The 12,355-nt window shown below is 45.5% G+C and overlaps 1 protein-coding gene across 3 annotated transcripts in view; it reads right to left on the reverse strand.

The window, feature by feature from the left end:
* The window catches only part of SVOP (SV2 related protein), a 101,192-nt gene that overhangs the window by 41,701 nt on the left and 47,136 nt on the right, over positions 1–12,355 (reverse strand). For all 3 annotated transcript variants that reach the window (XM_050749768.1, XM_050749769.1, XM_050749770.1), the window contains exon 6: positions 4,161–4,285. In XM_050749768.1, coding sequence (XP_050605725.1) covers positions 4,161–4,285 — 125 coding nt within the window. The remainder of the gene's footprint in view (positions 1–4,160; positions 4,286–12,355) is intronic.

Below are 12,355 nucleotides of genomic sequence, written 5' to 3' on the forward strand. Positions count from 1 at the left end.
TTTTTTTTTTTTTTTTTTTTTGAGATGGAGTTTCATTCTTGTTGCCCAGGCTGGAGTGCAATGGCATGATCTCAGCTCACCCCAACCTCTGCCTCCCGCATTCAAGCGATTCTCCTGCCTCAGCCTCCCGAGTAGCTGGGATTACAGGCATGTGCCACCACACCCAGCTAATTTTGTATTTTTAGTAGAGACGGGGCTTCTCCATGTTGGTCAGGCTGGTTTTGAACTCCCCACCCCAGGTGATCCACCCGCCTCGGCCTCCCAAAGTGCTGGGATTACAGGCGTGAGCCACCACTCCCAGCCCTAATTGACATTTATACTTAAAATTCAGAGTACATTACAAGGACTTCTGGTTGTTGAGCTTTTAAGAATTACACAGCAAAATCTTTTTCATCTGATTTTATGGGTTGCTGCAATAGGGTATAGCTACTGTAAATTAATGGAAACTTTTAATTGCATTTAATCACATCAAAATATCTCCAATTAAATGTTTCCAAATAATGAACTTAAGGGAGTCATTTTTGTAACTAGATAGGAACATTGTATAATTAAGACATTATTTTTATGTAAGTGGATAGAGTTACAGTGGTGGGAAGCCAGTGGCTCTCTTGGGTGGCTAAATATTTCTTCTGTAATTTCGTTTCTAGTTTTTATTTGCCCTCCTCACAGATAAAAGAGCTATTTAGGCTGGGTGGGGTGGCTCACACCTGTAATCCCAGCACTTTGGAAGGCTGAGGCAGGCGAATCGCTTGAGGTCAGGAGTCCGAGACCAGCCTGGCCAACATGGTGAAACCCCATCTCTATTAAAAATACAAAAATTAGCCAGGTGTGGTGGCATGCTCCTGTAATCCCAGCTACTCGGGAAGCTGAGGTGGGAGGATAGCTTGAACCCAGGAGGTGGAGGTTGCAGTGAGCCAAGATATCATGCCACTGCATTCCAGCCCGGGTGACAAAAAAAAAAAAAAAAAAAAAAAAAAAAAAAAATGCTATTTAGTGGAGTAGTTCAGAGAATAGGTTTGGAGGGTCAAGTGATGTCGAAACCTTAGCTCTGCCATTTACTAGCTATGTGACCTTGGGCATGCTACTTAGTTTCTACAAAGCTCCAGCTTTTGTACCTGTGAAGTGGAGATGATCATAACATCTATATCCTAAGATGTTATGAGCATTAAAGTGGTAATATATGTAAAGCACGAGGCTCAGTGTCTGGAATGTAGTAATAGCTCAATAACCAAACGGAAGGGCTATAGCAGTGTTCAATACATGAACGACTAAATGGGGAAGAGGTAGGGAGCAGGCAGGCAAGCCGGGGACCCTTAAGATAAGCATGAGATAAAGGGGAAAGGCCCTCCTAGCTCCTCTGTGTCCTTTGTTTTATTCCCCTGGTGTCCTGTGCCATTACCCCAGAGCCCCACAGGAAGAATCTCTCTTCCTCTTTGTAGTCCCGCCCCTTTGCTGTTTTAGGGTGTGGTTTTCTCTGTTCCAGTTACTCCACCCTTGCAATCCCATCTGCTTATAAGCTTCCAGAGGCTTCTCAAAATTCTGAGTCACTGATGGCACTGTTTTCTTGCTCTCCAGCACTGTTTTATTCTATTTCTTAACTGGGCATCTTGAGGCATGCCTGTAATCCTAGCACTTTGGAAGGCCAAGGCAGGCAGATCACTAGAGGTCAGGTATTCAAGACCAGCCCAGGCAACATAGTGAGACCCCAATCTCCACCAAAAAGTAGAAAAAATTAGCTGAGCATGGTGGTGTGTGCCTGGAAGGCTGAGGCAGAAGGATCACTTAAGCCTGGGAGTTCGAGGCTGCAGTGAGCCATGATTGTGCCACTGTACCCCAGCCTGGGTAACAGAGCAAGACCCTGTCTCTTGCAGAAAGAAAAGATTTATTCTATTTCTTACTACTTCTATGTCATTTCCAGGAAATGTGGAAGAAGAAGAAATAGCAAATGTCTCTTCTCATTCTACCTTCTTGAACAAGAATTTCTGTGGGCATTCTGCATATTTAATTCCTTTTTCTTTCCTTATATAAGAAGAAAATCCAGTGACTGTTTGAAGTCTATTTCTGCTGGCATCTCTCTGAGCATCCCTGGTAAGGGAATTTGATTTGCTGTTCTGTGAGTACATTCCTCCCAGCCACTAGGGGAAAACTGTATCGTACTCAATGAACTCATCATACTCATGAATAGGGCAGTGGTTGTGTCTGCAGGAATTCCTGGAGCTGAGCCAGAAGTGGAGCACATTGTCCACAAGCCCCTGCCAGCCCAGATTTATGGCTGCGGCTCCGTTAATAGCCTTTGCTTCAAGCTCCAGTGGTTTGTAAGCTCATCCCAGATCCAGAAGTGTATGTCAAATGTCTACTCTACAGAGCCCTGGAGGAATTAATCATGAATCAAGGAGGGAAGGACTGAGGAGAGCTGAGAGCCACTCACCATCCTCCAGCCTCTCAAGTGGCAGGAGGAGGCTGGGGGTTTGCTCATGTGTTAAATCCATGTGGTCATGTCTCCCCTGTCCCTGTTCTGTCTACAGTGATACCTTGAGTCATTCATCCGTCATCCATCATCCATCACAATGACACTTGAGCTTCTTACTAGCCTTCAGCAGATCAAATGCTTGTTAATAAGTCTTAAGTGCTCTGCCAGGCACTGTCCTGGGCATTTTACAGAATGTTGTCATTTAATGACGATTATTTTAAGGGACCTCATGAGGTGGGGAAGTTGTTGTTCCATTTTAGAGATGAGGAAACAGATGTAGGAAGGTTCAGTGACTTGCCTGAGGTCATATAGCTATTATGTGACAGAGCAACCAGGATTCAAACCCAAGCAGTCTGGTTTCAGAGCCTATGATCTATTTTAGAATTAGCATTACCCTGGCTGGGCGCGGTGGCTCATGCCTGTAATCCCAGCAGTTTGGGAGGCTGAGGCCGGCAGATCACAAGGTCAGGAGATCGAGACCATCCTGGCTAACACAGTGAAACCCCGTCTCTACTAAAAGTACAAAAAAAAATTAGCCAGACATGGTGGCGGGCACCTGTAGTCCCAGCTACTCCGGAGGCTGAGGCAGGAGAATGGCGTGAACCCAGCAGGCGGAGGCTGCAGTGAGCTGAGATCCGGCCACTGCACTCCAGCCTGGGCTACAGAGCGAGACTCCGTCTCAAAAAAAAAGAATTAGTATTACCCTTCTAGGCCGGGTGCGGTGGCTCAAGCCTGTAATCCCAGCACTTTGGGAGGCCGAGACGGGCGGATCACGAGGTCAGGAGATCAAGACCAGCCTGGCTAACACGGTGAAACCCCGTCTCTACCAAAAAAGACAAAAAACTAGCCGGGCGAGGTGGCGGGCGCCTGTAGTCCCAGCTACCCGGGAGGCTGAGGCAGGAGAATGGCGGGAACCCGGGAGGCGGAGCTTGCAGTGAGCTGAGATCCCGCCACTGCACTCCAGCCTTGGCGACAGAGCGAGACTCCGTCTCAAAAAAAAAAAAAAAAAAAGAAAATGACCATGGATAATACATAAATGGAGGGTGCGATGTGTTCCAATAAAACTTTATTAACAAAACCAGTCAGCAGGTCGAATTCTGCCCATATGCCATAGTGTGCCAATTTCTGCTTCAGGGCCCATCACAAATAGGAAGTCCTCCTCAATCTCCCAGGAGACAGTGGCTTCTTCCTACAGCTCTGAATATTCTCAGTACCTTAAACTACAACACCAGCAAATTACTGCCCCGGTGACATGTGGTCAGCATCATCCCCTGCCTTGTGTTTAGGTTGGAAGAGCGTGGAAAGCAGCATTCATAGTGGCTAAAAGCATGGATGTTGTAGTTACCCACCATGTGATTCAAACAGATGATTTCACTCTCTGAGCCTCAGTTTCCCCAACTGTAAAACAGAGATTGAAATAATACAGTAACACACACCTCTTGGGCTGCTGGGATGCGTCCAAGTGGAACAGTCCATCCATGCTAGATGCATTATTATTTCGCTTGCAACCTTCCAGCCATTGTGTTGTTTTGCTGCTGTTGTTGATCCTAACAATACTGATAATGATGCTATTTTCTTGCTACACCATAGCTCCTTGATCCTGGAAGCCCTGGTATAGCTATCTCTGCACCCCTGCTCCCCCATCTCAGCCCCTACCTCCCGACCCAGGCCATGAACAGTATTTACTTACGACTGGGGAACTCCTCCAATCCCAAAGCCCACCAGGCCCCGGAGCACCAGGATCCAGCTATACACGGGCGCAAAAGCACTAAGGATGCCATAGTACAGCGTCCACAGCACGCTGATCTTCAGTCCCTGCGGAGAAGGAAGACACGGAATCACAAGGGCTTTTCAGCGCCTCCAGGTAGCATTTGCACTGCACTGAAAGCTGCCGATAATGAGGTCACACTAAAGGAAGCCTACACAACCAAAGGGATACTGGAGTCCTCTGTATGGGGAGTGCCAACCCATAGGCGGTGGGTAAGAAAATTGTGAGACATTCTTGGTTGTCCCAATGATTGGCATTGAATGCCAGTCTGGGCCAGATATGTCAGATATTCCACAATACAGGAGACAAAATAGACTTGTCCTGCATCTCATACCATCTCAAATGTTCTGCCCGCTCATCATGCAGCTGAAACTCTGTTTCTTATGATCTACACCTAGACCTTTTGCTCTGTTTCACACATTCAAGACTTTTTTTTTTGGCATAGTTTGAATACACACTTAATTTTTCAGGAACGCCACTTTCAGATAAGTCAAAAGAAAATTTACTTTGTTTTACCCGGAACTTTATAAAATTATTCTTTTCAGAAAAGCATGCTGCCAATGACAACGCTGCGTGCAGCATTTGAGTCACTGACGGGAAACTTCAGTGTCAGCTTTCATTCACAGGGTTTAGCTATGAATGGACTGATTTAAACCTTATTTTAAAAGGTCAAATGTAAAGAAAAAGCATCAATAATATTCAGTTAAATCCAAACGTATTTAAATCAGGGGCAGATATTGACTGACCCCTTGTCATCTAGACAGAGTTGTAAGTAAACATTTGCATATTAAAAATAAATTTTATTTTATTAATGATGTTTTAAATTTATCCCTCCTGGTTAGCACTTTAGAACTGATCTCTTTCTTTTTCTCATTGACAAGTTTATCTTGGCATCATTATTCTAACATCTATTGTACCAGGATAAAGCTATATCAAAGTATAACTGTACTGAGTGATATTTTTACTATGAAGAATAAAACATAATATAAAGGCGGTTTCCTGTGTTGGCAAACTCATTTTGAAGTTATTTTAATGAATGACATACTCTTAGATCCTCCTAATTTGCAAACCAAACAAAGAACTTATTTCTTTCTTTTTATTTATTTTGAGACAGAGTCTCATTCTGTTGCCCAGGCTAGAGTGCAGTGGTGCGATCTCAGCTCACTGCAGCCTCAACCTCCTGGGCTCAAGTTATCATCCCACTTCAGCCTCCCAAGCAGCTGGAAGCATAGATGTGTGCCACCATGCCTGGCTAATTTTTGTATATTTTACAGAGGCGGCGTTTCACCATGTTGCCCAGGCTATTCTCAAACTCCTGGGATCAAGTGATCCACGCACCTCAGCCTCCCAAAGTGCTGAGATTACAGGTGTGAGCCACCACGCCCGGCTGATTTCTTTTTTAAAGTATGTGAGTGACTAGGTTATTTTATCTTTGGAAGTTTTTTCTGGATAGTTAAGAAGGCATTATTCGAATTGTTCACTTTTTTAAAGAAATGGAGTGTTGCTATGTTGCCCACACTGATCTTGAGCTCCTGAGTTCAAGGGATCCTCCTACCTCAGTCTCCTGGTAGCTGGAATTACAGAGGCAAATTTTTGACATTTTTAAAGTAAAGGAGGCATGTGTTCAATAAGGTCAAGAACCACAGAGGGACACAATGCTTCAAGACAAACAGGGGGCCGAGCGCGGTGGCTCACATCTGTAATCCCAGCATTTGGGGAGGCTGGGGCCGGTGGATCACTCGAGGCCAGGAGCTCGAGACTAGCCTGGCCAACATGGTGAAGCCCCGTCTCTACTAAAAATGCAAAAATTAGCCAGGCGGAGTGGCAGGTGCCTGTAGTCCTGGCTACTCGGAAGTCTGAGGCATGAGAATTGCTTGAACCCACGAGGTGGAGGTTGCAGTGAGCCAAGATCATGCCACTGCACTCCAGTCTGAGCGACAGAGTGAGACTCTATCTCAAAACAAAACAAAACAAAATAAGAAAGACAAACATGGCACATATTCCTGGAGTGTTAATTACCCTTAGAGATTGAAAAAAAAAATTAAGCATAAACAAATACTATTTTTATATCACAATCAATGCCAAATATGAGAGGGTAAAATGCAAATTTCGCATGCATTTTCAACCTGCTCTGTGAGGTCTGGCGCAGGCCTCTTTCTGCAATACCCTTCCCAGAGCTCCAAGGGTGAGTTCACCTTCCTGTCCCCCAGGGGAATACTTTAGGGCGCAAGTATGAAACATACTGATTTTTTGAAAGTGAATTAAAGGAGATGAGCGAGGAAATTTGGAAGCCTACCAGATGATTTCAGGTCTTTTAGAAAATGACTTTAGGTGGCAGAGAGAGTATTTTAAATAACTTTGCATCTCCTCACAAGAAAGTTATTTCTTTTTCTTCATTTTTATGATTATGTCAAAGAGAAAGAGTCCATGAGGTGCCAGTCTGTTTTTTAACACCTATTTATTTATCTCTATTTGTTTTTATTTATGTATTTATTTATTTATTTGAAATAGAGTCTCGCTCAGTCACCCAGGCTGGAGTGCAGTGGCACGATCTCAGCTCACTGCAACCTCTGCCTCCTGGGTTCAAGCGATTCTCCTGCCTCAACCTCTGAGTAGCTGGTATTACAGGTTTGTGCCACCATGGCCAGCTAATTTTTGTATTTTTAGTAGAGAAGGGGTTTTGCCATGTTTGTCAGGGTTTCGGCATGTTGCCCAGGCTGGTCTTGAACTCCTGGACTCAAACAATCCACCCGCCTCAGCCTCCTAAAGTGCTAGGATTACAGGCATGAGCCACCACACCCAGCTGACACCTTTTAAGAATAGCTACTCTGCTCTCTATTTAACACAGAAGGCACTGGGACAACCACAACTTAGAATTTAATAACATTGTTTTATTTGTGTTGCATTTATTTTTGCAGACACTTCCTACTTAAGACAATTGTTATTGATCTTCCAATTAAAACTCTATAGTTTCACTTTCCAAAAATATATTCCAATTTTTTTATTAGCCCCATGTTACAGGTGATAGATTTTTAAAAAGCAGTTTGATATGAAGAAAGTTATTAAGTTAAGGACAAGGTGGCTCATGCCTGTAATCCCAGCACTTTGAGAGCTTGAGGCAAAAGGATCACTTGAGGCTAGGAGTTTGAGACCAATCTGGGCAACATAGCGAGAACCTTGGTCTACAAAAATTAAATTTAAGAAAAGAAAGAATAAAGATATTAAGTACATAAGATAATAGGTGGTACAGGATTGACTAAAGTCTAGGAAGCGATGAAAATAATAAAGCAACATTTTTGCACTCCTAAATCCATGACTGTGACATGGGTACTGGCCATACAGACATTTAATCCCTTTCTTTTGGCTTAAGCTAACTTAATAGGGACTTTCTTCCTTGGCATCCAAGGAGTCTTGAATCAAACACAAGACTTAATTAGCAGCAGTGGGAGAAAAGAAGGCACTGAGATGAGTGCATGGGAATTAACCCTCCTTCAAGGTCTGCTAGGAGCCGTATTATCCCCCTGCCAGACATCAGAGACACACTGATATGTCCTGTTTGGTCGCAGCAGGCGGCAGCTGGCTCTGCATTTGTCTGCTGACGCCACGGCTTTCCAGCTGCCCCAAAACGAGGGCTCAGCAACCCTGTGTAAGGGCTGTCACGGCTATTACAAAAGCAGGGGGTGCTGCCAGCAAGCCCCACCCAAGAGCTTGTGTGGGACTCTGCAGGAATGTCTCACGGGCCTTTGGGCTTCTCATTAACTGTGACTGGCATTCAGTCTAATATCTGTTCTGCCCTTTATAGATTGATAGCTCCTTCCTTCCTTCTTTCCTCCTTTCCTCTCTCCCTTCTTTTTACATTTATTGAGCATCCCCTGTATATAAGGCTCCAGGGTAGGTGCATAGGCATTATGCATTCATTAATTTGCTCATTTGATAAGCATGTATTGAGCACCTGCTGTATACCAGACACTGACATATATTCTTCACCCATTCATTCATTTATTCAATAAACACATGTTGAACACATGCTGTGGACCCAGCATTAAAGATACTGATATATATTATTCATCCATTCATGCATAAAATATGCATATATTGAACACCTGCTGTTTGCCAGGCCCTGGGCTACCGTAGGGAACATGACAGCCAGAGTCTCTGACTTCATGGAACTTTCATTTGCATTTCATTCACCGCTGTCACATCATTACGCTGGGTCCTCACAGCAGCCCTGTGAACAAAGGTTATTATTTTCATGTCTGCTTTACAAATTAGCAGAGCAAGGGCCCAAGTGGTTGAGCGATCTGCTGAAGATCAGTCTGTGGTGCCAAAGTTGGAGCCAGAACTTCCAACCTCGAATGAGCCACTCCCTTCCTCTAGAGCCTTTGATGGCTCCCTATTACCTCTGACAGAGAACATAAACGCACAATGCAAGTGTAACACAGCAAGGATGGGGGGCCTGGCAGAATTACAGAGAACTTGCCCTGTCTTGTCAGCCTCTGTTCAACTCTAGCCAAAAATTACCATGACAAAATGGATTCCAGGCCCAGATTACCTGATTTTCCAAAAATATCATAATTTTATTTTTATGCAAGATGTCACTTTTGAAATGGAGGCAACTGATTCAAAATCCTTTAAAACATTGTGCAGGATACATAAGACACATCAGGGGGCCATATTTGGCCTATGGGTTACAGTTTGCCACTTGTAGCCTAGAAAGCCTGGCACCCGTGGGCCAAACATGGCCCATGGTATTCTCTAACATGTTCAACCAAAGGACAATATTCACAGGTCGAGGAGCCCCCAGGGATCCTCAGAGGGAGTCTGAGCGCCTGCCAGGCACCTCCACTTCCTTCTTAAAGATAAGATAGACCTAATAGCTTTTGAACTAGATAGTGACCGCTCCATACCATATTCAAAGTGTATTATACACTTTTTCTCCCTTCCTTCTTTCTTCTTTCCTTCCTTCCTTCCTTCCTTCCTCCCTCCCTCCCTTCCTTCCCCCTCCCCCCCGCTTCCTTCCCTCCCTTCCTTCCCTCCCCCTGCTTCCCTCCCTCCCTTCCTTCTTTTCCTTTCCTTGCTCTGTCACCCAGGCACTTGAGCCCAGGAGTTCAAGGACTGTGCAGTGGTACAATCACAGCTCACTATATCCTCGAAATCCTGGGCTCAAGCGATCCTCTCACCGCAGCCCCCAAGTAGCCTGGACCACAGCCACATGCCACCACGCCTGGCTACATTTTCTTATTTAATCCCCCCATTAAAGTGCCTATTATGGAGTCTGTTTTGCAAATGGGGAAACTGAAGCTCAGAGAGGTGAAGGATCTTGCCCAAGGTCACCTCAGTCAACAGGAGTGCGCTGTGATATAAACCTGGATGTGTCTTCAAGACCACACACCTACAGTTGCCTTCGCCTTTCTGCGGCGGCCACAAACTCCCAGGTGGTAGAAACTCCTGTAGGAACCGAAGTGGCTCACTGAGTCCTAACCCCGTATGTGAATGCCCCGCAACATCACGCAGTGAACGCCCCGGCAGGAACCTTACTGCTGAGCCAGGGCAGATCAAGGAGGTTCTCGGTGGTTGTCAAGGCTCGCCAGCTGCCTGGCTTGCCCAGTGTTCCTGGGGGAATTCTGGGGAAGCTTTATAATTAGAATCTGATCTGTCCTTTCTGAGGTTGGGCCAGAATTCCACGCTGGGGAGGAGGAAGCTCTGCAATCTGGGGACACTTTCTCTTTCCCTCTGGTCAGGTCAGTTTCATGTTGGGTATGGAATTTATCAAGCTGGTTGGGAGAACTGGTGGGACACCATATGGACAGTCCTCCTGGGCTTCCTCTATTTGGGATGGATGAATGTTCAACTAATCAACTAAATTCTGAGGGATAATTCAGTTATGTCTCCCAGCAGCCAAGGTCAGGGTTAAGGATGTGGACCCTGGAGCCAGGTGTGCCTGCATTTCAATGCTGGCATTGCCTTTTACGGGCACCCCAAGCTTGGCAAATGATAGGTATAATAATGGACATTTATGTAATTTTCTCTGTGCCAAGAGCTTTATGTACAAGGGCCATTTACTCCTCATAACAGCCCCATGGGAGAGGCTATTATTATCCCACCTACAGATGAGAAAACTGAGACACAGGGAAGTTGAATAGCTTGCCCAATATGCAGTCTTTAAGTAGAGGAGCTGGGATTTGAACCCAAGCAGTCTGGCCTCAAAACCCAGGCTTTTCACAATGACACTGCATTATTTCATTTGTCAAAATGAGCTTCTTTGGTAAATACTGAAATGAGGGCTGAGGCCGGGCATGGTGGCTCACACCTATAATCCCAGCATTTTGGGAGACCCATGTGGGTGGATCACGAGGTCAGGAGATCGAGACTATCCTGGCTAACACAGTGAAATCCCGTCGCTACTAAAAATACAAAAATTAGCCTGGCCTGGTGGCATGCGCCTGTAGTCCCAGCTACTCGGGAGGCTGAAGCAGGAGAATCGCTTGGACCCAGGAAGCGGAACTTGCAGTGAGCCAAGATCGCACCACTGCACTCCAGCCTGGGCAACGGAGTGTGACTCTGTCTCAATTAAAAAAAAAAAAAAAAGAAAGAAATGAGGGCTGAGCAGGCCCAGGAGATGAAGAAAGATCATGAAGAGCGGATGCCACATCACTGCAACTTGGTGATATTGCCTGCACATGTATTCTAGAATCTGGTTTCTCAACCTCAGCACCGCCAACATCTTGGACCAGGTCATTCTTTGTGGTGGGGGCTGTCCCATGCACTGTGGGCTATGGAGCAGAATCCTTGGCCCCTATGCACTGGATGTCAGTAGGACACCCCTCCCCCGAGGTGTGACAATCAAAAATGTCTTCAGACATTGCCAAGTGCCCCCGGCCCTGCACTGAGAGCTACTATTTTGGAAGGTGCCAAAACATGTTTGCAATCTGCAAGATTCAGTAAATGGCATTTCTGTAAACTCCTCTATAAATCTCTTTAAAATCCCAGCTTAGAGCTTCCGCTTCTGAGGCCCTTCACAAACATGAAGATGTCTATGTGGGAACACCAAGTGAATTACTGTCCCTAGTGGCAGAGTAAACATACTCTTCCAAGGGAAGTTGGGATCCTACATGAATGACCATTGTGCATTGTGGACTTTCCAGGTCAACAAAGAACATTCATCAGGCAGTTGCTGCGCTGGAGAGGATAAGAAAGTAGCAGAAAGTGGAAACAAGGAGGTCTGGTTCTCATCCACTGCAGCTCAGTCACTCGAGAAGTATTTATTGAGTGTGCACTCTGAGCCAGGGAGGTCAGGCTCTGGGGCCAACTCAGTGAACAAAACAAATGCAGCCCCTTTCCTCATGGAGTTTACTAAATTCCCTCCACGCTCTTCAGTCCTGTGCCTGTGGCAGACATCACTAGTCAATCACAGCACTGTCCCACTGAACCTTCTGACTCCTCAAATCCATGTTTCTGGCATCCTCTAATAAATGATTAGAACAGACACAGGGACAAAACCAACCTGCCCTTTCGTTTTGGGGATTCAATGAATGGTAGCTATGAATATCTGTGTTTTCTAATCCAGCGTCCTCTGATATAAATAAGGAAATTTCAGCCCTAGATGGGGAGTGGCTTGCTTTAGTCATGCAGTGTCAGATTCAAGCCCAAAGTTAAGGTATTTTTACTCATTTTCTGTTATATTCCTCACTGCTTTATAATTCAGCAATTGGATAGCAGAACTTGGGTTCAGCAAATTTCCTCATTATGGATTCCTGAAGTGTGTGTGTGTGCGCATGTTTGTCTGTGTGCGTGTGTGTGTGTGTGTGTGCATGTTTGTCTCAGGAACAAATAAATGAATTTTTTTTTTCCCAGACAGAGTCTTGCTCTGTTGCCCAGGCTGGAGTATAGTGGCATGATCTCAGCTCATTGCAGCCTCCCCATCCTGGGTTCAAGCGATTCTCCTGCCTCAGCCTCCTGAGTACCTGGCACTACAGGCGCGTGCCACTGGGCCTGGCTAAGTTTTGTATTTTTTGTAGAGATGGGGTTTCGCCATGTTGCCCAGACTGGTCTTTAACTCCTGAGCTCAGGTGATCCGTCCTCCCAAAGTGCTGGGATTACAGGCATGAGCCACCACT

This window comes from Macaca thibetana, chromosome 11 (assembly GCF_024542745.1).
Source record: "Macaca thibetana thibetana isolate TM-01 chromosome 11, ASM2454274v1, whole genome shotgun sequence".
In the NCBI taxonomy this organism is placed as follows: domain Eukaryota; kingdom Metazoa; phylum Chordata; class Mammalia; order Primates; family Cercopithecidae; genus Macaca; species Macaca thibetana.